General features: G+C 37.8%; 1 protein-coding gene across 4 annotated transcripts in view; it reads left to right on the top strand.

The window, feature by feature from the left end:
* The first annotated feature begins 1693 nt into the window (after positions 1-1693).
* The window catches only part of KNDC1 (kinase non-catalytic C-lobe domain containing 1), a 61054-nt gene continuing 36037 nt past the window's right edge, over positions 1694-26710 (top strand). For 3 of the 4 annotated variants that reach the window (XM_027710920.2, XM_027710919.2, XM_039379190.1), the window contains exons 1-4: positions 1694-1891; positions 6474-6672; positions 10026-10084; positions 26037-26183. In XM_027710920.2, the coding sequence (XP_027566721.1) occupies positions 1790-1891; positions 6474-6672; positions 10026-10084; positions 26037-26183 (507 nt within the window). In that variant the 5' untranslated portion in view covers positions 1694-1789. Of the gene's footprint in view, positions 1892-6473; positions 6673-9304; positions 9493-10025; positions 10085-26036; positions 26184-26710 lie in introns of those variants that run through there. The other variant, XM_027710921.2, reaches the window with a different exon arrangement.

The raw sequence follows: 26710 nt of genomic DNA, 5'->3' as shown, positions 1-26710 counted from the left end.
AATGTAGTTATGGGTCAATACACAAGAGTTCAGAATTCAAGATTCTTCTTGGGTAGATTGTGCTACCTGAAGAAAACATTTTGCCAAATACGCTGGTAAAATACAGTTTAAGAAACATTTTATAATAATACTGTTATTGGAGTTATTGGGCTTTTTTTTTTTTTTTTCAGAAGCACCAGGCACTCACTGTTTCCCGTGCTTTAGTATTTGGTCACAACTAAAAGCCCTAGTTACCAAATTATAAGTGTGTATATATATATATAGTTCATATCCATTAAAAAATGTTAGTAATAAGACAGCATATATATGAAAGACTCCAATCTGCCCAGGTTTGGTTTTTTATTCAGTAGCATGCCGTAACTGTGGAATGTATCCAAATAATGTTTGATTGGGAGAAATCTTACAACTGCAGGATGACTTTTATGGGGCAGTTAATCAAAGTATCTTTGTTTGCTTCACAGTGTTTGTTAATATATATTTTAATAGAGTATTAATCTTTTCCACAGAGTACTACATACAAGAAGAAAATATAAAGCTCTTGCTTTGCTTGATGTACTGTGTAGAGATTAATTAATTAGCATACTTCATTTTGACAAAGAATTATAGGAATACAGGAAAGCAGAATAATGAAATTGGCACCATTATTTTCCAAGTATCTGTAGTTCTAAAATTTAATTACAGGACAAAAGAGTATATTCTCACCATCCACCATTGTTTACAATGGAGATGTAAGATTCTGATGTGGCTTAAAGTTAAATCAGGAGACACCTGCTCAGGGGTTATCTGTCCATTACCGAATGCCAATTCCTATTCCCAGGCCTGTTTACTCAAAACCACCTGAACTCTCCAATGAGGTTTACTTGAAATAAAAACTGGCTTATGCAGGTGGTGGTTTTGAAGGAATTCTTGATCTTGAACTTTTGATTTCAAGGGGAGTCTTAACGAAGTTACTTGAGGCACCCTAAGCCCTGTCGAGTGCAAAAATGGGCCACGACTGACGAACAGAAAGCTGGTGATACCGGCTTGGTTTTGTTTGCGGTTGTTATAGTTCGAACTGCGTCAGGAGTTATGCCATGATCATGCAAATACTTGTTCGCCTAATTCTAACCACCGGTTTGTCCAGTAAACCCAGCGGTTTGCAGAGCCGGCGGCGGTAACGCGGGCCCGGGGGGCTCGGGCAGGCGGGGCGGGGATCGCTCAGCGCCGGGCAGCGCCTCGGGGCCAGGCACCGCTGCCGCCTCGGCCTCTCCCCGACACCAACCCTCCCTCCCGCCGCCGCCGTTCGCCCGCAGAGCGCGGCCGAACCAGGCACCGGCCCCGGCGGCCGCAGCCGGCACTGCGGCGGTCACGCTCCTCAGGGCGCACCGCCACGCCGCCCCCTTCCCACCGTCAGCGGCTCCCCGCCAGCGGAGTCGCCCAGGCCGGGGGACACGCCGCGCTCCTCGGCCATCCCCCTGTGGCTGCCGGGGCCGCCCGGGGCGCGGCGCGGGCGGGCGGCGCCGCAGGAGGGCGGGCGGCGCCGCAGTGAGGCCGCGCGGGCGAGGCGGCGGCGGCCGTTGCCATGGCAGCGCTGCCGCGGCGTGAGCGGCGGCGCGGGAGGGGCGGGGGCGCCCCGCGGTCGGGCCCGGCCCGGGAAGGGGTTAAAGCGGGCGGGCGGCACCGCGGGGGTCGCGGCCGGGGGCAGCCCGCGGGCGGGTGAGGGGAATGAGCCGCGGCGGGGGCCGAGGGCAGTGCTCCGGGCGCATAGGGAGGCTGCGGAGGTGAAGCCTCTGCTCCCTCGCCCGGCGGGATGGAGGCTCTTAATGCCGCAGAGGACGTGTTTTATGAGGAGGAGGAGGAGGAGGTGAACTGCTACGATTTCGAGCCTCTGCCGACTCTGCTGGAGGATGAGGTGAGTAAGGCAGGTGCGGGGACTGAGCCGCCACCCTTGCGCTCACCTGTGGTGAAGCGGCCTGAAGGTGCGGCCGGACCGGGCCGGGGGAGCGGCCGGGCCGCGGCGGCAGCGCCGTGAGCTCCCCGTGCGCGCCCCGCCGGCTCCTCGCCTCCCCTGCCCGCCGGTCCCAGCGAGTAAGTTGGGCTTGGCCCATCCCCGTGCACCTTCCCCATACAACAGCAAAGTCACGGTCCTCGAGTGCGGGGTGTCTCGTCGCTGCTGTCATAGCCCTGGGCTAATGCTGCAGTTGGCGAGTACGTGTCCTTGTCGCACTCGGTGAAGGGAAATTTACATGGGCTCAGCCGTTTCCAGAAGCTGCCAACCAGTGTTTTGTACAGCCGTATATTGCTGCCCTGTGCAAAAAGGCCTTTGACACTGAGCAATAAAAGAAAAAAAGCCCAAACCCGCCAAACTGTAAAATCTGTTTGTTCAGTTGTTGTACCCAATAACCTGTAGCTTAACCCAGTGCTTGTCATCACATTTGTCTGGATTTATTATTGGGTTTGCACTTGCTTTTTATTGCTCTTGCTCATCTTTGTATCTTTCCACGTGATGTGTGTTTTTTACTCCCTTGGGAATATTTGGGCAAAATGTTTGTAGTTTTCTTCCTTTTTTTTTTTTTTTAAGTAAAGGTTTGGTGAGCCATATGTGAGCCGCTCATTTCCCACACCAGATCTTGCAAACTTTCTTTTTTGCTATGTCAAGAATCTAAGCTGAATCAGGATTTAAAAGTGAGGTTGAAAATGAAAAGTCCTTTTCAGTTTTCCTAAGTCACCGAATGGCTCAGCAGTTTGGCTCTTCTGCCATCTGTAGTGTTCAGTGCAGTAGGCCCTCTCAGACTGGCTCATGCAAGACATAGAAGGAAGGTGGTAGTGGCCTCATTTTTACACATTAGCTTAAGTATTTAGAGTATTTCTTCAGCATGGGAGAGAAAGCTCAGGGTCAGCTCTTATGTATGAGAAAGACCTGGGCCCATTTTCCATTACTGGTCAATATATACTTTCATTGTGGACTTCCACCAGTCCCATCTATTTAGTTATTCTGGAAACGTAAATAGTTTCAGTATTTTTGTTGAGAGAATGACAACCTGGTGATTACAGAAGTTAATAAAAAAGTGCTGCTTTGAAGACTACACAGAGAGCTTACTGAGGCAACCCAGTGTTTTTCTTCAAATGCGATAAATGTAAAGAATGGTGTTTGCCACATTTTCTGAGATTCTGGAAGATGGATTTGAAGTCTGTGTGAATTATCATGGCAAAAAGACTTAGGTGCCAGAAAGCTGTCAATGCTGTTGTACTGAACTCCCAGCTGCTTAGTCATTTAGTGCATTTCTCATCATTGTACCTAGTATAAGGAATGAGATTGGTGTCTGATGCATATGTTTTTTTTATCAATATGTGAAGCAGAATCTGCCTGAGTTGAACAGTAGGAGTTGCTGAGGATGAAGATATGTTTCAAATTCCTTTCTCTACTAGAACTTTTCTTTGTTTCACACTCCTTAATATTTAATTTAATTTTTTTTGAGAAGTTGTCTGTGGCCAATTAATTTGTTTTCTCTACCTGCTCTCTCTTAATATCTCTGCTTAGTTATATGCTACTGAACTGTTTTATATTTGGTGAAGAAACTATAAGGGAAAAATGAGAACTAAAGTGAATAATTAAGCAATAAGCTTGTCTGACCTGTTCACTTTTCGTAGTTTTTAAACAGTAGTAAAACTAGACACTTTTATACAAGTGTCTTTTGCTGAAAGAGGCAAAAGAGGCATCAGCATCTCTGATATGTACCACATTCGAGTGAACCAACTTTCAGTGGTCCAAAGTATTGAAGTAGTAGCTTGCCAGAAGATTCAGATTACCAGAACCTCCTGTGTTACAGTCTTAAAAGGATGTTTTTGTCCCACAGCAAAACTTTGGTTTTGTGTTGCTTTGGGGATGCGAACTAGTCAACTGCATGTCTCATGTTTTCAGTGCTTTGTTCTCTACAAAGGCCTTGCTTTGCTGCAATAGCAGCTTGAATAACTAAGGTCAAGATAGTGTGATCGTTTGGGAAATACAAACTTTCTGTGAAGTAAATAACTTATTGTCCTGGAGCATTGAAAATAGAAAGGCTTGCTAATGGTAGTCTTTTGTTTTATCTTTTTTGATTGTTTTGTCTTCATCTAGCCATCCATTGCTGATGGGAGCCACTGAACATTCATAGGCCTTTTATTCTTTTTTCTTCTTTTTTTCCTTTTTCTGTACTGCATAACTTTCTCATCTCTTGTAATGAAGATAAGCTTCTTCTGACATGAGATTTACATGACCTTTCATTTACTTCCCAAATAACCACAAGACAAATGTGTTTTTGGAGGTTTATACTGTAGGTATATACTGCTGATAGTTATCTGCACTGAAGTTCAGCCTTGAAGTTTGACTCAAAAGAAATTCTATTAAGTCCTTACTGTAACTGGAATTTGATATTGAGTCTGTCTTAAAAGATTGCAGTTTTTATTTTTTTCACACAAACTGTAAATTGAGCCTCTTTGGTCCATATGCACAGATGAAACTCATAGTTTTGCATCTTGATTAGTGAAACATCCCTTTATGTTGCTGTTGTGGCAAATGCCATTATGTCACTTAGCTAGATGATTCTAGGAAAAGTAAAAATAGTTACTGGCTCATTGCTTTGATGAACTTTTTTTTTTACTTTTTTTTTTTTTTTTGTTGGCCATTGAAGAAGCAATTTGTCTTTTCTTTGCGAGCCTCTCCTCACTCTACCTGTCAGCTTGGTCAGTTCCCAAGCCCAACAGTTTGTAGTGCAGCTCCTCGCAAATGGTTGTTTGCGGATAGAGGAACCTCTGTGCTGCTCGTCATGCCTGGAAGAGGTTCCTTATGGGGATGTGCAAAACCTCCTTATTCACCCTCACAGCACAGAGAAAATGAGATCTTGTGTCTGAGATCTTTTGCTGTTCAGTATTTTGTAGGACTGAATTTAATGAGACTAGGATCCATGGTTAGTGCTAGAAACCACTGTAGCAATGCTGCCATTAGTAAATCAGTGCATCTCCTGGCTGATGAAAAATAAGAGTATTGAAAAGAGAAGTTAAGTTTCCCAAACAACAGTGAGCATGCTTTATTTCCTACCTCATATTTATTTATTAAGCGTTATACTTTAGACTAAAAAGCACAATACATATTTGGACTAAGATTTGGTCCTTTTTTGAAGTATATTGTGAGAGTAGTGCTTAGTTCTCTAAAAGACATGTTAAAAACTGTTAACCCTTCTGTATACAGTAATCCAAATATCATTAATGTTCTCCAGTACTGAAGTACATAAAGAAAGTTATAACTGTATTTTCCAAAGGATTAAAAGTTTAAAGCTCAGTTTTCTGAGCTGTAAGATACCTCATATTCTCTTTTGCTGATGATGACATACTTTCTTTTTTCTATTTTCTAAGTAATGTGCAGCTACATCTTCCATTCAATATACATTTAATGTCATTGAGAAGTATAGTCTTTAGTTTAAATTACTTACATATAAATGAGAAAACACTTTGTAAGTAATAGTGGTTATAGCTCTGATGCAGAGTAACTTCTGTAGATTACCTTCCATTTTTGTTACCTTATTTTTTCCGTAGAGATGGAATTGATGTTTTGTTCGTTTGGGTCTTTTTTTTTTTTTGTCATTCCTTTAAGTTCATGAAAACTTTACTTCTGTAGCTATGAGTGATGTATTAGCTTTGTATTCTAAAAAATGTCCATGGAAAGGCTAGCTGCTTTGAGACAAGCATTGTTTCTGAACATCTTGACCGGTAAAGCCACATTAGAGACACATTTTTTTGGAACTAGACTCTTGGTAGCCTTACTGTGATAACAGGGTCAATGCAAGTTGACTTACAGTTTAGGACAGTAACTTAAAAATGAAATCCATAACCTCTTTTGATCGCTAAGAGCTCTGAGTGTAATGGGGAGGCCTAGGACAACCGAAGTGATTCTAAGTCAAAGTATAAGAACAGTTTTCCTATGGCATGTTTGGCTTTTGAATGTTTATTAAATGGTCTACACCACTAAGCTTCATAACGGCATCATTCTTAAGACAGACTAATGAGAGGGTACTTTTTCCTAGATCACAGGTGATAGGGAGAAGTGCTGTGAAGAGAAGTTTTAAGTAGTTTATGTGAAGGCACCTGGGAGAGCTTGAGAGAGGCATAGATGAAACAAAATGTTTTAACACAGTCTCTCCACTTTCACCTCCAAATGGTCTGTTTCACTAACTGTGATGCAACGTTTATGTAACTTTCAGATCTCCCATAGTAAATAACTTAAATAACTTCATATTAGCATACTGTGATATCTTTGTTCCAGTTAACTGTGCTTCTTAAAACACTCTGTGTTATGAGCAAAGATGCACTTGGTATTTCTTGGGGTGTTAATCAGTGTCCTAGAAAGTCTGAGAACTTGCTGGAAACATTACTTGTAGCCAATTGTGTCAAATGTAATCTATGATATACAAAGCAGTGTCATGAAATCCAGGGTAATTTATTAATTCGTGTCTTGGCAGGAGAATGTGTCCCTTGCTGATATTTTGTCACTGCGGGATAGCTGTCTTACTGAGCAAGATATTTGGGCAATTTGCCTGGAGTGTTGCCATTCTCTGAAGAGCATTGCCCATTCTGCAATCTTCCAGACACTCTGCATCACTCCTGACACTTTGGCTTTTAACACCAATGGCAATGTATGCTTCATGGAACAGCTCAGTGGTAAGTATTTGTGTTTCCAGGCTATTTGTTTTAGAACTATGGAAAGTTATAGTGAGAAACTGCAGTAACATATTGCATTCTATTTTGAAGACAATTAAGATAAAGATAAAAACTTATTTGGAGTGGGTGTGTAGGTCCATATGAAACTACATGTTCAGTTTTGATGAACAAGGGCTGTTCTGAGTTTGCTTAGAAAATTCTTCTTAGTTATTTTAAGACTTATCTAGCTGATATCTTATTTATGTCCATTTCAAACACTGTAGATTATGTATTTGTGTATCTGTGCTCAAGTCTTTACCTGTGTAAAACACATCCTTACTCTCTTCCAGATCTTCTAATTTTATAGATATGTTCTATTTCTATAGAAAGCTGATATTCAGTGTATCTTGGTGATTGTGAGCGTAAAGAATGGGGCAATTCTAGTGCACATTTGCTGTTAAAAAGGAGAGCTCTCTCTTCAGTAAGGGCCTTTTATTTTTTTTATTATTTTTTAGAGCTTTCCCTTGAATAAAGAATGGTTATTTTTTTTAAATCATGATTTTTAGTCTCAGCAAATGTGGGAACTGACTGAGAAATTAATTTTAATATTAGAAAGAAGGATGGAGTAGCTGTAAGATCTTCAGGTATTGTAGCAGTGAACAGGGGGATACTTTAAAAAACTTTCGGTTTTAGCATAGACAAAAAAGCATGTTATTGTTGCTGTTCCTTTCTCACATGATCCATTTCAAGATGATGGATCTTGAGCCTATTAATGATTTTACAAAACAACAGAAAAAACCCAAACAGCTCTTATTTGATGGTACTTCTGAAATTGTCAACTCATAACTAGGAGAACCATTTTAGTCTATATACACACTATTCAAGTTTTTATTGTGTTTTCTTTAACCCAATTTATTTTTAAATCCATGTCAGAATAAGTGTTTATTATTTTAGTCAAAATCTACATTACAGTATTTTAAAAAATATTAGATAAAAATGAGGTAAGGTGGCATGGCAACAAATGAAGATTTGTTGCCTTCTTTAGAATTAAAGATGGTATTTCAAATAAACATATAACTTAATAAAGTGTAATTATTAAAGATGAAAATGTGTCTTCATAATTGCTGTGATGTTTCTTTTTTGTTAAATTTTTCAAATATATGAGAGTCAACTTTTAGTTTCATATTAATAGGGTAATGTGGAATCAATTTTCTTTATTTTAAGGAGCTTGTTGTACTTCGAAATTAAAAAAAGAAAAAGAAGCTGGCTTTGTACAAACCAAGGGTATATGAAAGACTTGTTGAAGAGAATAAATCTAGTGAATGAAAAATTCTCTTCATTTGCAATGAAGAGAATAAATCTAGTGAATGAAAAATGCAGCTGGGAAAGAAAAAAATCAATTTCTTTTTAAATGTTTTAGTCTAGTTGAATAGCTGGCAAACAATTGATCCAGGAATTTGCTGTATTCAAGTGCTTAAAATATGGGATAACAAATTCCTATGCAAAGCAAATGTACAAAGATTTAGTTCCCTGAAGTCGTGTTCATCTCTAAGGAAGAGACTTTTTATTAGTTCTCTTTAAAAACGTTGTATTTTCCCTAGGAATGCAAAAAGTTATGTTAATATTCTGTTTCTCTCTCACACATTCCACTGTGTCTTTGGCTCTTTCTATTTCCCTCAGATCTTGTTACTATTTGGTTAAAATATAGTTTGTTAGATAGGCACTTGGGGAGGTTGTCCTTTTTACTTCCTTGTAGTTGTTGCCTATGGATTTATTCTTCCAGAAGGAAATTATAACCTCTGGATTTGCTTGCCAGTAAGGGAAAGTGAACAGCCTGTCATCTCTGCTTTAGTAGCAAGCTTTGCTTCCTGCAGGTTCTGTGGAGCTAAAGTGACAAACATTCAATAGGATGTTCTGCCAAGAGGTCTGATATTTTCTTGTCTCTTGAGATCAAACAAATTTCCATTGTAAACATTATATTAGAAGAATACAGTGAGCTGTACCAGCGATAACAGTTGTATGCTTGTACAGCCTTTAAAGTGTTCTATGGAAAGAAAGGGAGAAGGTAGCATGGAGATGAAAAGGGGCAGAAGTCTGCAGGTGGGGAAGAGGAGGAGACAAAACATCTGTCCGTTAGTTCCCTTCCCCTTTTGCCCACCCCCTCCTCCTGAAATATCAGGAAAAAATGTGGGGGGTGGGTAAGGAATACAAAATTAGTTAGACACCCCTCCTTTTCAGTGGGAAAATAGGATTGGGAACATCATAAGGAGCTGTAAATCAGTCAGTAGCATCTGGATAGTCAGCTGTGCCATGTAGCTGCAATATATGAATATGTAAAAAAAAAAGTCCTCTCTAATAGTCTTTTCCATATAACTGAGTTTAGTGTCTTCACAGTAAGAGCTTTGCATTTCACTTCTAAAATACAGGCACAAAAGTTCTATTAAACCTAAAGCTATGATGAGTATGCTATGCCTCTGAGCATACTATTTTTTTCTCCTTACTGAGAAGGGAAACATAATTTTTGCTTGCAAATGATGTCAGTCATCCACTGAGCTTCTCAAAAGGATGGATTAGGTGAGTCAAATAAGTATGTGAAGAGTAGGTTTTTAGTCGTGCACTTGTTTAATTCCGTGGTGTTCTTTACTGGGTTCAGCGGTACATGCTGGTGACATCAGTACAGTGTGATACTACATACCTGCTTGGATGCAGCAGCAACATCAGTCTCTCTTAAGAGGTAGAAGGAAGAAAAGAACATCTTCACTCAGAGTTGTCTGCTGCAGTAGCTCAGTTCTCTGCTAAGCTACATGTGCATATGGAATTTGCTGCCTCAACTTTTTTATCGTAAGTAAAACAAACTAAACAGAAAGGTCAGAGTTCTAAGCTGGCCTGTAGATGAAGGGGCAATTAGCTGTTCAGATTGGTTTTGCTGCTTGAACCCTTATCACCCAGGTCTGCAGTGGAAAATAGTGAATGGAAGTGTTCCATTAATCAAAGCGGACTTCTGAGCCGCACCAGCTAAGGTGATAACTTGGTCCAGACATAAATGTCTGAAGGCAAGAAGTGGCTAGACATGTTAAGTGTATTTCTTTGTGGGTGTTTAATCTGTTTTGTTTCTTAGTAGGAAAATTATGGTATCTTCTTGCAGAATGTTTGAAAAGAGCAATTTATTTTACTTGCAGTAGTAGAAACATAGATAACAAGTTCTTTGTATATCAAATATGAGTGAACCAAAATACTGCTATACACTGTTTCTTTTGTATCCGATGTGAGTGTATAATTAAATTTGTATCATCAAATTGGTTTCTGTTTGGTTTTTTTTTAAACAAGTAAGACTACTAGTTTCTAATCTGACATGTTTTCTTTTGCTTCCAAAGATGATCCAGAGGGTGCCTTTGTTCCACCAGAATTTGATATCACCGGTAACACTTTTGAGGCAAGTTTATAAATTTATCTGTAAAATAGAGAGGGAGTTAATAATTTTAGTACTTCTGGCAGTACCAAATGCTTAGCATTCTTAACATATAATTTTAAGACTTTTAAAGTTGGTGAATAGTAAATAGTGCTGTTTAGATATGTTTTGTGGAAATAAAAATTAAACTTAAAATGCTGTATTTTCTGTATAAACATTTGCTCACTAACTGCTAAAATGTGAGACTCTGTTTTGACTGAATAATGTGTTGCCCTAAACCACAGCTGGTCTATATTATGTTCACTGGTATCCTTCACTGGTTACATTTGCTTGTTTGGGGACTAGTCATGAACTTTTATGACTAAATATAAAATTTGTTTGCCATCCTCTTCAATAAAATAGTTCAGGGAAGGGTAATCAGCAATTTTATCTTTGATTTAATGAAGAAACAAATTACTATCTGTTGCTTTGCAATGCACAAATGCTCTACATTGTTAAATTAAATTAGATTTAAATTGTTTATACTAATTCATTAGCCTCCCAAGTCAACCATCTCATTGCATGCTGCAGGAGCACTTGCTTGCTTAATATCCTTTTTCTTAATAAGCTGTTTTTTCTGGCATGTATTCTTAGATAATTCAAATGCTTTAATTAGCATCACATTCAATTCAAGGTATGTAAAAAAATCTGGTTCTTTATAGTTCAATACAAATACCTTTTGCTTTTCATAGTTATATCCTTCATAGTCACATTTATAGTTCTCTGTATTTTCTTGGGAGTGGACAGAGGGGAGGAGGAGGAGAAGTGGACCTTGGAAGTGTGAAGTACTGCATATAAAATGAGAATGATAAGGCAGGAAGGGTAGTATAATAGAATATGAAGTACTGCAGTCTTTGAAGGCTAGAGATGCAACATTTCTCCGTTGCTATGCTTTATTACTGTGTCTATATAGGTCAGCAGAGCTCCAGTGATTTGTGCTTAGTCTCCCTGTCACCCTCATGCTGGTTTGTGGGGAATCTGTTTTTGGGGACAGGGAGCCAGTATAAGTTGGGGATCTTTTGGAAGTGGCCTGCATTGCATGTAAACTTGATAACTGTAGTAACCTTTATATTCAGATGCAGTTAAGGAAAACAAGACCCAAAGATAACTATTTTTTGGGGTTTTTTTTCTTTTTGTTGTGCTTCTGAAGCTGGACTTAAGATTCTACATAAATATGTTCTCCATCCCTTATCAAGCTTCCAAGACTTGACACAGAAACACTTAAAAGATTTGTGGAACTATTTGCTCCTTTGGCAAACTTTTATTTCCCCCAATCCTTTTTCCTCCCTTAGGAGTTGCTGAACTGGTATGCATATAGCAAATAGATACACTGAAAGAGGTTCACAGACCAAGGAGATGGCACAAGTAGAAATAGGAATTTGGGAAGGCTGTGGGAAAACTAAGTGACCTGAAGTTTTAGTTCTGTATGATATGCAAGGCCATTGTATCCCTCTTGGATAAAATTTATCTGTGCACAGATTTATTATTTAACTCTTTCAGTAGTACTTACCAGCCTGTTAAGCGCCAGTGAATCCCAGTACCAAGCACAGCACAAACGATTAGACAGTCAGTGAAAGCTGTTTGAGTCAGGAGTGGCTCTGAACATTGACCCTTTTACTCTTTTTGCAAAGGTCAATGAAGATACATAAAAGTCCCACATTTGTGTAGAAGGAAGGCAACATGCTCTGCCTTGTGTGTTGTGAAGTGGGGTAAGGTACTCTGATTCTATACATTGCTACTGTTTCTTGATCTAGTGAGGTGGGAAGCCTTGCAATGCAGAGAGAGCAGTGCTGTGAGTGTCCTGTTGCCTCAGCTGCTTTTCACTGACCATCTTAAGGCAATGTACAAGACTGAAAAGTGAGGGCTTTCCCCTGCACTGAGGCAGAGATGTGTTGGTTTGCTCTGGGATTTGTGTGCATTTTGTCAGACAGCAGTGGGATTCAGAGTATTTGTGGAACTTTTTGTTTTACCTCTTACCATTTGTAGAGTTTAGTTGCATTTTTAACTTCTTTAGTACCAAACCAAATTCTGCCAAAGATTCCACGCTGATCTCTGCTTGTTTTTGCTTTTGCAGTTTCCAAGACCTACAGTGGTTTAATCCTTATATACTTGTTACAAGGGTTTTATAATACTGTAATCTTTCCAAGCTGCCTGTTTCCTTCTTGGTGTTAATACTTCAAGTTCTCTTTTCCAAAGGTATTGATAGCTTTTGTCTATACCCTCACCTCATTGTAACCTCCTACTGTGCAATAGCAGAATAGCATTGCTTTCTATACATCTCCCTGAGGAAACCCTGGACCCTTGTGCTTTCTCAGTATTACAAGATTCTTTGTACTATTCCAGTAAGCTGCCCTTTTTACGGGGGCATCAAGTCTTATGTGTTACTGCTTGCTCCTTCCTTGGTAGTGACGTGACTCGGTTGTTCTTTGTCGAAGGAGTGTTTTTGCAGCTGCTTATTGTGCTTTGTTTAGAACAATGGAAAGTAGTGTTTGTATTGAAACTGTCCAATGTCAATATAAAGAGAAGAACTTAGTTTTGGAATTACTAATTATGTTCAGGATGATCTTTGATAGCTGTTATTCCAATGTCAAAGTTCAGCTGGTTTAAAATAGTTGTGTCAGCCAGAGGTTTCGCTCAATTTGAGTGTGACCTATTTTGTAGCTTCTAATGTGGAAGCATAATGAGGTTTGTATGGCTACTGGATGACTTCTTCCTCTTTAAACTCTTTTTTTAAAAAAAATCTGTCAATTAAAGCTACAGTTATTTCAACAAGAGATGTTTTGTTTCCTGCTTGGTGAATTACTGATCCAGACCTCTAATGGAATTGTGACTCCAGCCTAATTAGTTACTAAACTTAGCTGGCACTCACAAGCACACAAGGGTAACAGACACAGGAAACAAATTGAAATGCATTGCTATCCTGGTGTCTGAAACAACACTATTAAAAATTTCAGTTTCTAGTTGCAATTTCTAATAGCAAGAGGTCTAAAGCTTTGTCCAAATGACAATGCAGAGAACTGAAAAGTAATTGATTTCATGGGGTTTGTTTTAGACTTGCGCCTTGCTCTCCATTTGTAAAGTGGAAATAATAACAGCAACTTCAGTTACTGTTGAGAGCAGAAAGGTGAAAACTAGCCCTTCAGGGAGCTGTCAGCTTCAGTGTCAGATGTAGAATAGACTTTTTAGAGAGAAACATGGTTAAGAAGGAATTAGCTGTGAAAGGGGCTTTCGGTGCCAACAGTGAAGTGTGGCTGACTTTCCAGCTAGTGACTTTAGTGCTGCTGCAGTTCCAGCCTGTGGGGTTGGAGGAAGGACTGTAGTTTCTGAGAGTCTCAAGGGGCCTTGAAATCACTGTGTTGCTGAGTGGTTGGAGTGGCATCGAATAGGGCAGTTCTGTTATGTCCTCCTCTTCCAGGTTGAAGCATTGTCACAGTGTGAGTGCGGAAAGGCAGTCAAGCAGATACTGTTGGTCTCTAGGACAGCATTGAAATGAAACAGAGAGTCTCCTGGGTATCTGTTCATGTTAATTTTTTTCTTCCAACTTTGCCGTCTCCTTACAGGCTTCTCCTTAGAGACAAGGACGCTACTTGTGTCCTAGTAACTGCACTATTAAGAATTGGTGCTTCAAATAGAGGGAACAGGATGTAAACTTTAGAGTTGTAAACCATACTGTAACTCCAAAGAAAGGGTGAATTTCTGTACAGTACACTTATTATCATTTGCACATTTATTCTTCGTGCAGATGCAGGTATGTGATGTGACTGGGCTCAGTAAAAGTTTTCAGATCACTGAAGCTGTCACTTGCCTGCACTGATGGAAAGATTTCACTTTCTGCTTTTCCTCTAAATTGGAAGTTGTGTCTGAATTTGCTATAGCAAGTATTGACCATGCTTTTGTTCTCAGTGAATCTTGAGCTAGAAGTCAGTTACAAACAGATGGAGTATAAAGACTAGCCTGTAATTTTGTAATGTTTTACTCATATACTACTGTAGAGAGCAGCAAAGAATGTGAATTTTTCTGTTGTAGAAAAACACTGAGACTGAGATGCAGAAATATGTTTGAGGCTCCTTTTAAAATTTGCCCTGATCGTTTCCTCTAGATAGGAAGAGCTTTAGCGTTTTTCCTGATGAAAATGGTTCGTATTTAATTTTGTTGCCCTGGGCAATACAGTGCTAGACTTGTGAAATTTGACCAACAGGAGGCTCAACAGGAATAGTTAAATATTGGTGAGTTCATTAATAGCCTTACTTCTATCACTACAATACAAGATTGCCTCAGGTTAAAAACATTGGCTATCTCAAACTAGTTTCAAATAGCTATTTGTCTGCATCACAAAACTGCCATTGAGTCTGACACAGAGGTTCATTGATGTGGAACCCCACATTTCTAAGATATGAGCTTTCAGTGAGATGAAGGACCAGTGTCTGCTGTGTGTGAAGTTGCATTTATAATCTTTTAATAATGTGGCTATTCAGTTTGGCTTTTTCTAGTGAACCTCTGTAACAGAAATCAGTGAATTTTCAGTCTTGTCTGCCTAGTGTTGGTTGGGTTTTTGCTTTTTTTTTTTTTTTAATCTGAAGAAGACTGGCTAATGCTTCTGTTAATGACTTATTATTTAGAGGTGATAAAATACAGTAGTTGAGAAGCCTCAGTGCAGCAGCATTAAAAGCTTTCAAAAATTAAAGAACTGAAACAGTTAGAGTTAAATACTACCTTGAAGAGAAGGAGGAAATAGTGCATAGAGAAGGGAAGAATGTTTTCTCATCTAGAATTTGTTCTTACTCTTACCTATCAGGGCAGGAATAGGGTATGCTAATCTCTCACCTGGGAGAGAATCAGACTCAGAAAAGGCTGAATGCTACCTGTCTTATTTCAAATGTCGTGGCTGTCAACTTGCAGTTCTCAGTGGGTTGTAGTTGATTTATATTATATAAAAAATGTCCAAGTGTTTCAGCAACCTTAAAAAGAAACAAATCTACACAAAGTGGTATAACTAACACAAATAGAAAAGGCAAGCTAAAATGTGGTACATTGCTTTTAGAAACTAAAAAATTAAGATTCATATTGCTTATTCCTAGGAAACGTGACAAGGCAGTTTGATTGATATATACCATATACATACAAATGCATATAAATGCTTGGGTTGAAGTGCCAAATGAAACATACTCTTCTCCAGATAGGTATATATAGATATGTATGTATGTCGATCCTACTGAAGAAAACCGAGCTGACAGTTTGATGCTGCAGTATTTCTCAATAGCTGATCATTACTAATCTAGTGCTCATGTCTCAGCTGTTGGTCCTTCACTAAATGCAAAAGCCTTCATCTTTCTCTCAAATCAAAACAGCAGAAGGTATAAAGGAGGTTTTCTCTTTGTGACTTTCCTAGTCTTTTAAAGTAGTAGCTTTGAATGCTGTGAAATTATTTCTATTGTTCTGTTCTTTCTTTAGCTCTCGGTGCAGGATGAAAAAAGAAAATTTTTTGTATGTTCTCCTAGAGGGGTTTTTGGGTTTGTGTTTATCTCATGAGGGAAGCAAGTCTTTTGAAACACCTAGTGCCTTTTTTCTTGAGTTCTGTTTCCCTTAGTTTAATGTAGCCTCCCCTTGATACTAATTCTATCTAACAGCAGCAAGGCTTGTCATCAGCAAATGGTAACTTATCTCTTCCTATAGTCTAAACCATTCTATCTTCTGGGTGTTATTTAAAGCTGTCTTTTTCTCTCAGTGACAAAAATAAATTACTTTCATTTGGTTACCTCTGCCTCTACTGTGCTATAGAAGAGGAATGGAATCCTCCTGCTCTTGCTTTTATATCATTGTCCCAGTTGAGATTTCTTTCGGGAATTTAGTACTGGGCAAGTAATAGCCTTTAGTTGCTTTATACAAAGTTAACAAATGGAAGAATGGGGCCAAAGGGTGTTTTCTTTTCAGCAGTCTTTTTTGTTTGTTTGTTTTCTTTTAATGCCTAGAATATCTTAAAGTTTATGATTTGGTTGCCTCAAAAACTTAGAGCTGGTTGCTTAGTTCTGAAGTTGTAGTATCGTTCTTTTCTAGGAGGCTTTTTTGAGCATATTGCCAGTATTTTTACAATTTTTCTCTAAATCTGAAACAGCTTTTCAGACTGGCTTATATTTTTGTTGGAAATAGTCTGTCCTCTAGGCACAAAAATGTCCTCAAAAGAGAAATGATTGTACAAGTAATCTGGTCAATGAAAATATAGAGAATTTTAGGTTTCTTCCTTACTCAGCCGTAAGATTCCTGTAAAAAGGCATTATTAAAGCTAAGATACATATTCTCCCCAAGATTAATGAAGATTATCCCCTGATGTACAAAAGCATCTTATTTTAAGAATTTTGGTTTTGTGAGGAAAAGGTTGGGAGTGAAAAGAGGACTTTGTGTTCTGTCTTAAAACAGTTGATTCTTGTAGTAGTTGAAGTTCACTCTTTTAGAAGCCTGAGGGGCTGTGTTTGATAAATTTGCAGATGGTCTCCATCATGAGAAAAAAACTGTGGAAAAGAGAACAGATGGTTTTCTCCTGTTAGACTTGTGTGGTGTCATAAAATTCTAGGCTTCTTAATGCTAAAGATGCACAAATGTTTTGGATCAGTTTGTCTCCAGCTTCTTTCACATAAACTCTTCTGATTAGTACTGATACCTCCTCAGCTGTGGATGAAGTTGTCTTCTTCAGTATGGTAGAATGGATGACTTCCTAATCTCCAGATAAAATCTCAAGACTAGTTCAGTTTTCACTGTGAATTGGATGGTCGTAGAGTTATCATCTTAGGCTGTGGAGATTTAGTCAACAGAGCCTTCAGGATTGTGACAAAATGGTTGTCACTCACATATCACTTTCCTTAGTTACAGCATTTCCAAAAACCTTAGAGGAATAATAGAGAACATGCTTTTGAAGCTGAGAATAATATCTTCTAGGACATTCATTGATTGTGACTTAAGTATTCTTATATAACCTTGTTACAGATTTTGTATAAATTTCTCAGTGTGTATATATATACTACAGGATTCTTGAACATTGGAGCCCTTTCACCAAGTTTAAAAAAACAAAAAACCCCAAAAAGAACCCCAAACACAAAACAACCAAAAACCCAACCAAAACTCTCCTCCTTTCTCTTAGCTGGAATATGACTTCTGTGCTTGAGTAGAGAAGGAGTAAGGTTTACCCCTGCAGAAAACACTTCCCTATGAAACAATCAAACTGAACAGAAACCCACCAAACTGAAACCAGCCCACAACCTCTACTCCCTCAAAAAAAAAAAAAAAAATCCTTTTGTTTACATTCTTGATATATACAATGAGAGCCACATGTTCATTGGCTGTTTCTGTCACCTACAGCTGTTCTGTGAAAAGTAGTGTTTTGAATGTTATCTTTAGAAGATATTATCAAGTGGGGTAAGTTCAGAGTAGTTTGGCCAGCTTTTTACATTTGCATTTCATCTTATATGTTCCTTATGGGGGGGGGGAAAGAAACAAAATCTACATAGATTAATACTTCAAAGAAGAGTCTGGATGTCATTGATTCATGTCATGGTAAAAGAACTGGGATGCTATTCTGGTGTATTGGCCCATAGTGTTCTTAAGTGAAAGTGTAGCAATTCAGTTTTTTAGCTCCAAAATGTGTAATGAGTATTCCTCAATACAGAAGGGTGTGAATGCATTACTCAGAGTGACAGACGTTACCAGTAGGCACCGTCTCTTAGGTTTAAGATTAAAAGAATATAGTTTTTTTAAATAAAAAACTTCAGTAACTATGAATAACATCATATTTGCCATAAAATGAAAAACATCTTACACAGTTGAGAGAAGACAGCACCAGTCTGCTCAGCATGCATCCAACTGTTTCTCAGGCTTCCTAGTTTCTATGCCTACAGGGAATAAATTGTGTTAGCTTAATTAAGTGATAAATGAATTACCTATGGCAGGTAACTTAAAAGTAAGGAGGTTAATGGCTGATAAATCATAATGAGAGCTGTGACACATGAAACTCCATTTCAAAGGGAGTTTAAAAAAAATAGCATTGTTCAGGAAGCTTTAAAGACGAATGTGAGTAACTTCTATCTAACCTCTGAGGTCTTCAGCAGTTTTATTGCAATGTTCTTCCTTACCTGTCATAATTATACTTCTGCAATCATGCAGGAGAGGAGTCAATTAATGTGCTATTCATCTGTGTAGGGGTGCTGATCTTAGTGCTTAAGGGGATGGAAGTGAAAGTGGGATGGAAGTGTAAGAAACCTGTTCTTAATTTGTGTCTTCACCCTTCAAACACATGAGTAATTTCATAAAAATAGCATGGTTTAAATTTGGTCAAGCTTCTGTGTGTATTCATCTTCACATGACTTCCACTGTCAGTGGCTTAAGATATATTTCAGTCTTCACTACAGTAGTTAAGGTAACAGCTTCTTGAAACTATATTGAGGTCCAGTTAAAAAAATTGTATTCTTTTTTTTTTTTTTGTCTTTGCTGGGTGTAGCTCTGAATTGACAGTATTGCTTTTTAAACTGATTACAATTATTGATGCTGTTAAATGAGTCTATGGACAGCAGTCAACATAGTCATATGAAAAGCCAAAATCTATTGTTGTTACAATAGTGTTTGCAGGTAGCACAGAGACTACTGTAAATGTATTGTAAGATTTTTTTTTTTAAACAACATCTCTTGTCAAAAAAGACCTAAAAAAACCCAAAAAACCAAACCGAGAAGAGGTTTATCAAAAAGTATGCAAAAAAGCTTACAAAAGACTGAAAAACTGATTTTTTTCAAATCTATCAAACCACATAATTGCTGCCCAAAGTCTGCAATGTTTGCAAATGAACAAGATACAGAAGAGTTTTTCAAGAAAGCCATAACTGAAAAACTGTTTAATTTTTTTGAACACATTTTAATCTTGTAGGATCTTCAATAGGTTCATACATTGCAAATCTTTATGGGGAATTATCAAAAATTTGGCTCAAGTAAGAGTGTCAGAACAGACTAGTGACCAACCTGACAAAATCAGCAGTAAAATAAATTTCCAGGACCAGATGGTGAAATTGCTTCTTTTATGAAAGCTTTTAATTCAAGTAATACTCTTTAGCCTGGAAGAGAATGCCCTGAGGGAGAATCTCTGCTAGAAATCTGTGGAGTGTACTGTGACAGCAGCCATGGAGTGATTATTTGTCAGCTCTCATAAATGAAGTAAGTGGCAACAATAAGATGTACATGGGTGGACTTAAAAAAGACGAAATACTACTTTTTTTTATGCAGTAAGCTGTGGAAATCCTTGCTGCAAAGCATAGATGCAAAAAGGTTGAGTGTGGATAAAGCTTAGACAAATTCATGGAGATAAAACAGTTGTCATGAATCATTAGAGACAAGAAGTCCACAACTATAAAACTGGGATTAGGTTGATGTACTACGTAGTCTTCCTCAGTTCAAACTGAATGATATAAACAGAGGTCACATAGAAGAAACCATAACGTAGTAAAATGCAGGGACTAGATAACATTCAGCTATATTGTGTCTGATACATGCTCTTTCCAAGTGTGTTTAGATTTTCACAGAATCACAGAATATGCTAAGTTGGAAGGGACCCACAAGAATCATCAAGTCCAATTCCTGGCCCTGCACAGGACCATCCCCAAGAGTCACATCACGTGCCTGAGAGTATTGTCCAAACCCTTCTTGAACTCTGTCAGGCTTGGTGCTATGACCACTTGTCTGGGGAGCCTGTTCTAGCACCCAGCCACCCTCTGGGTGAAGAAGAAACTTTTCCTAATATCCAACCTAAACCTCCCCTGACACAACTTCAGGCCATTCCCGTGGATCCTGTCACTGGTCACCACAGAGAAGGGATCAGTGCCTGCCCCTCTACTTCCCCTCATGAGGAAGTTGTAACTGCGATGAGGTCTCCCCTCAGTCTCCTCTTCTCCAGGCTGAACAGACCAAGTGCCCTCAGCTGCTCCTCATATGACTGCTCCTCATATGACTACTCCTCAAAGCCCTTCCCCCTTTGTTGCCTTCCTTTGGATACTGTCTTTCTTACATTGTGGTACCCAAAACTGCACACAATATTCAAGGTGAGGCTGCACCAGTGCAGAGTAGAGCAGGACAATCCCCCTCCCTCAACCAGCTGCCTGATGCCCCCCTACTTATGTTGTTGTATTGCTTTTTAGATGGTTGTGTGTGTGAAGCCTTGCTTGTGTTTTGTGATATAAACTGATGACCTGATGTTTGTCTAAAAACATATTAAAACTTGAAAGCTTTCACTTACTTATTAGGTAAATTAAAAGGCAATTTAAGAGTTGAAATACCTGCAAACATTGGCTGTGAGAAAATCTGACCTGTAGCTACCTTTGGTCGCAATTTTTTTTTAGAAGTTTTTTGGGGAAGAGTTTTTTCAGATGAAGTGAACTGTAGGTATAAGGGACAAATGGCACTTACAGCTTTGGTGGAAAATGTTCTTCCAGCATTTGCTACCAATTCAAGCTAGAGTATGTGTTTTGTGAATAGTTTGCACTGGTTTAGCACTTTTAGCACATTCTGCAGACTAATTATTTACGCATCCAGTGTGCCAAATGAATATAAAGCTAATATTTAATACAGCACCGTCCAGTAATTACAGTTATGCAGAAAGGCATTAAGTCCCTTTGTATTGAAGGAAAGTATTAAAAGTAATAGGCCTATTTCCCTTTCATTTTTCTGCTGAAGAATATTACTGTCTTTTGCGTAAAAATAGTACATTTTAGAGTGACTACATAGAAAAATGACATGGGTAAATATTAAATGTTTTCTCCCAGTAGTAATTTTCGCAAGCATTACCTTGGATTTCTTTATAAAACTTTACATTTTATAACCAGACTGAAGCTTTCATTTGCGGAACCTTTAAATGCTTTGAATTGTGAAAAGGTGAAAGCATCTATATCTGTGCAATCTCAATTAAAAAAAAAATAAAAAAATCTGCAAGGTAAAGTAAAGGTCAGATATGAATGTCAAAACTAAGAGTTGTTGTACACAATTCCTGTAGGTTGTCATTTAGTCAGAAATACTTTTCAGAAAATACTAGTTGTATTATGGTCTTTCTTTTTCAGTTCTTCAGAAGACCTACATTTCTGAACTCAAAGAAATCTCAATACAAAATATAAATGGTCATTATCTGTAATTGCAATATGCTAAATGCTTATGCAGTCACTATTCAAAAGCTCTTTTGTCAACTTTTTTCTGCAGTGTTTGTCTGCAAGTATGAGTTCCTAGAGAAGTTTAGTTCTTTAGCCCTGTCAAGCAGTAAAACAACAATGCCTCTGTCATGGTCTGTGTATAGACTTGGAGCTTTTACTTCCTCTCCCGATCTTTTGATTTGTAGATTTTAAAACTAGAGTGGATCGTTACTGTTCTCTGATTTCACTTGCTTTGGTCATAAAATGGCATGCAGCAAAGCAAGTAACTTTTGATTAGATCTGATAGAAGCTTTTTTGAATGTATTTCAATCATGATGTAAAATTTAAAATTTCTGATGGCACATGCTGCCCTCTCCTTTGGTGAGTGCTTCCAGTACAGCCCAATCATTTTAAAAAAATGTAATATCTTCACTTTTTGAATTTTTATCTTTTGTGTGTGTGTGTGTGTGTGTCTTGTGTCTTTTTGTGAATTGAAAATCAATCTAGTATTAAAAATTATTTTGATTTGAAGCTACTTGTATGATTATGACCTTCAAATTTTTCTCTGAAATACATGACCTCCCTTAGCATGTTGCTGAAAGAAAGACTTTAAAGATCTCAAATCGACTTGTGACTCTTTTCAAATTTCTTTTTTTTGTCTTGCCACTGTGATTTTTAAAGAGCACTTTATTTCCGTGATGGCCTACAATACTGATTTACCTACAATTCTTGTTATATTTGCTAACTTTGGGCTAAGAGTATATGTATTCTCTAAGACCAAATCTGAAGAGCTGGTTTTCTAATGTGACTTCTTTTCCCCCTGTCCTTTTTGAAGCTGATACTGCAGGGCAACCTTGCTGACATGGTTTATGTATTTTAGTAACAAGTGACATTTAATCTTTAACTTAAAAGCCTTTTTAGGAATTGTGAAGATTGCCTTGGAGTTATTTGTTTTTTTTCTTTTGGATATTTCTGGAAATGCATCCTATTTATCAGCTATTAATATTATTATCCTGTAATGCAAAATACCTATAATTCAAAAGCTGTTCTCCTTATCTAGATTTAATATAGATTTAAACTGAGGCATGTGGTGGTGATGGGGGTTGGTTTGTTTTTTGTTTGTATGGTGGGTTTTGTTGGTTTGTTTTGCTGAGTTTTTTTTTGGGGTTGTTTTCAGAAATTAGGGGAAAAAAGCTCTCTTAATTCTTTAATAACATTCAGTACCAGTTCTGGCTGGTCTTCCAAAAAAAAAGAAAGGTAGTTTGCTGTCCTTTCCTAATTGTTACCCTCCGTAGAGCATACTGAAAAATCCTTAACTTGCTTGTGAGATTGTTTTCATTGAGAGCAGTCACTTCTAGTGAGCATTATGTATTTTATATTTAAGAATTTGCCTTATTTATCGCATATATCCAGCTTCCTCTCCTTTTCCAGAAAGTGAAATTTTCTTCCTGAGCCTAAACAGTGTGATAAGTAGGAGATTTGATGCATTAACTTGGGGAATGCCCCACCTAGTGGATGATCACAAACTCATTTTCTCATTCCTCCAGTTCTGACAGACTTCAGGTAACATTAACCGTGAATACTGCCAGCTCAGGAAACTGATTAAAGAGCTGCATTTGAAGTTCCCAATAAATGTTTTAACATAGAAATTAATTACAAACTATACTTAAAATGACCACCTTCAAAACTAGCTTTTCTGCATGTCAAAGGAAAGGAGGTATCTCAACAAAACAACTTTCTGTGTGGGGAGGTAAAAGTCTTTCTTTATTCAATGTGAGACTGGCCTTTCTCTTGTACAAGAAAAGATGCAGTGAACTTCATTAAAACAGGACAGGAAAATGGAGTTAAAGCCTGTCCACTTGCATGTCAGACACTTGTGCTTTTAAAGGCAGACTAGGGGATATGAGTTATACCCCACTGTGAACAGAAATTATTAACTGGAAAAAGTGGGATGAGGTAATATGTTGCTCTGCCCTTCTTGTTCCTATGTCCTATAATGTTTGCATCCATCCTTGTGTGGATGAAGAAAATTTGTAAAAGCCAATTCTTCTGTTGCCTTTAAGCTCCTTATTTTTCTGTCCCACTTTTGGAGAACATCATGAAATTGTATTCAATTTTTCTGTATTATAGTAAATACTTGAATTCTTAAAAAATTCTCACTGAGAGAGATTATTCTGTTCAGAAGTTTTTCACTTGAGAAGAGAGGTTATTCTGTTTAGAATTCGAAAGTGTCCCCACACTATTATGACATAATTTCATCTAACTTGTCTTGGTCTGTGTAGCAGATGTTCACAACTCGTGCAGTATGGTTTTTTCCCTCCAGTTCTTAGAGGAGTGATTGTTTTGTTTCTTTAATAGTCATTTTGTGGAACATAGGTGAAGTCATTTGTTGCAGATCATATCAAATATACGTGGAATAACTTACTAATATCAAGAACATTAAACTGCCCAGTACAATAATACATTTATACAAAAGTTTCTTTAAATAGAGGTGTATTATATTTTTAAGTTTGTCCTTGTTTCCTTATTCTTTTTTAACTATATGTTAAGTTTTCTGTTATGTTGTCCAGTGAGAAATGCAAAATGGCATAGCTTACTGAAACAGAGTATTTAATGTCAAATCAAGGAATAAGTTCTACACTGTACACTTCTTCACTGTTCAAAAGCTTATGAAATAGTCTGCAGAAAAAAACCTTAAAACAATCATAAATTCCTGTTGGGGAAGGAATTTTGGTTAAATTTCTTCCACCAAGTGAAATAAAGTATGTAAATCTAGATTTTTGTTTAATCTTTTATTTCACAGCCGGTTATCTCTTCAGGCCTTCAGTCTTGAGCAGGCTTATAGTAGTGCTAATTTTTACCTAGCTAGTTTTATATATAGCAAGTTAACTTGTGTGGATTGTAAACCATCAAGCTCTAAACATTTATTAATAGGAGTTGTACTTCATTTGTGAGTGGTTCTCTTAATCTAGGGTGGAGTTCAGTTCCTGCAGATGAAATAAGTATGGGTAAAGGTAGTGGTAACTGAAGAAATAAATTTTTCCATCACCTTTTTAGTGGGCTATTTGCTCAGGCTTCATAGTTTTGTGCCCTTTTGCTAACATAATCTGTTTTATCGTACCAGAAAAGAAAACCAACATTCTGGTCTGTCAAGGGTGTAGTTCAGTAGGGCTGCTCCCACTGAGTGGGTTATAGTAGCTTCATGTGGTAAAGGGAGAGGCACCGGGGGGAAAGTAACCCTTGCTTTTGAAATAGGTGAACAACATTCATTCTTCTGCTAAACTAAAATAAAAATCATAACAGTTCCTGTTTTAGTTTCTCTGAGATTTTCAAAAGAAAAACAAAAATCTTCATTTACCTCTTCTGCTTAATGATGAAATTGTATAATAGTGAAGAACTTGAGATTGAAATTACTGCTTTGGAAAACATTTGTTTTCTTTTTAGATCAGATGGCATATAGTTTGTTTTTCTGACCTTTGTCCTAATCTTGATGTGTCCCAAAGGTAAATCAAGGCTTCAGAGCCAGCAGTCAGCACTAGTTTATGCTTTCTTGATTTGGAGGTGGCATGGAGGAGGGCGGAGAAGTGGAATTGTCCAAGCTACAACCTCATACACATGGCACTTCCTGATGAGGTGGTGTTGCACCCTTCATGGTGGTGCCTTGCCTCCCTAGAAAGTGAATATATATGCATACCTGTGGAACAAGTCACCTCCCCTTCATACATTTTAGAGACAAAAGCACCTTAATGATAAAATTAGGGGGTGAGCGGAGGGAGGAAATTACTTTTAACCTTCAAGTCAGTCTTCTTTCTAGGATAAGAAATAGTAAAGCATATAGCAAATGCATTTATACAACCAGATTTAGTGTACAACTATAGTCATTATTTTATTTATGTATGTATCTGTAAATCTGAGAGGGCAGTGTTCAGTGCACTTGAATTCCTGGTGATACTGCGTCACCATTGAAATGTTTACACAAACTTGGACTTAAAAGCTTGCTTATAAATTTTACTGAATTGTGTTCTCCGAGGGGAACATAAAATACAGGCCATCATGGATAAATTACCATTACCACTAAAGCAAGATCTAAGGTCTTTTTTTTTTTTCATCTTTTTTGTTTTTTTCCCAAGAAGCAGAATACTTGTAAAATTAAGAGATAGGTGTGTTTTATGGCAAACCTGTTGCATTAGCACTGGATTTTAAAAAAATACTGGTTCACCGCTGTTTTTATTGAAGCTCATCACAAGGATGTGAACTTTAAGAAAAGCAGAGGTGGCAAACATGGAATATTTTTTAAAATTCTTTAGTGTCTCCAGAAACAAGTGGTATTATGCTGTAATTTTTCTGCTCGCTTTCTTTATGCTTGATAGCACTTATAAAATATTACTATATATAAAGCTTTTTGTCAAATTAATATATTGTTTCTCTGCTAAGAGGAATGTCACTTCAATCTCCCAGCATGCTTCTAGGTTAATACTTGCACAAACACAGAAGTCTGAGTTTTATGTTTAATTGTAGGCTGATGTAATACATGTAATACTGAAAAAAAAGTTCTAGCTGGACCCCACAAGATTTTTTCTTTTTGTTCGCAACAAGTTTATCCCCCAAAGCAGGACTCAAACTGGTTTTGTTCCTCCTGCTTAAATTAGACCGCCTTTTCAGCAAACTGTTACATTGTAAATTAAATTTGAAAACAGTGTAAACTGTGTCCTGTGTGATCTTGAAGCTTTGGTGGCAGAAGAGAGAGAATTGGTAGCATATTTAATGTCTTTTTTTTAAACTTCATGCAGGCACACATCTATTCTTTGGGTGCAACACTGAAAGCAGCAATAGAATATATAGTAGAACCTGAGACAGAATCAGAATTTGGCCAAGATCTGCACACTCTACTGGAACAAATGCAAGAAGAGAATCCTGAAAATAGGCCAGATATTGAGGTAAAACAGCCCTACATAATTTTCTGTTTAAAAAAAGTTAGACAAATACTTCTGTATGTGTTCTCATTAACAGAGAGATGGTCTTGATATGCTCGGGTTTTGCAAGAAAGCTGAGGTTTTTCCAGACTCAGCAGAAATTAATCTTTTTTTCCTACTCTAATGGAGACACAAACTGAAAAGATGATGTAGATGCTTGACAGTGCTTTGATTTTTTTAAGAGGGTTGGGTGAATACGCAGGTGGACTTAAATATTTCATTAACTGTTTCTTCCCATTTAATATTTAGTTTACAAGGAGAGAATCATTAGAAATAAGAGCACAGGCATTATACTGTGAAGTTTGAAGGATGATTGGATTGCATTTAAGAAGAGGATGGAGGGAGACATGCCACGGGAAACCTCTGTTCCTTAGCATGTTCAAAGCAGTGTTGTTCAAAGCATTACTACTAAGTTGTTTTTATGCAAATATGTAAAAACTTAGTAATATTTCATTATATATCTTTATTCGATTTTGTATTTTATTCCACTT

The sequence above is a fragment of the Pipra filicauda genome, unplaced genomic scaffold (genome assembly GCF_003945595.2).
Source record: "Pipra filicauda isolate LSUMZ 115617 unplaced genomic scaffold, ASM394559v2 scaffold15_size4787011_pilon, whole genome shotgun sequence".
NCBI lineage: Eukaryota > Metazoa > Chordata > Aves > Passeriformes > Pipridae > Pipra > Pipra filicauda.
This window is presented reverse-complemented; position numbering and strand designations above follow the sequence as displayed.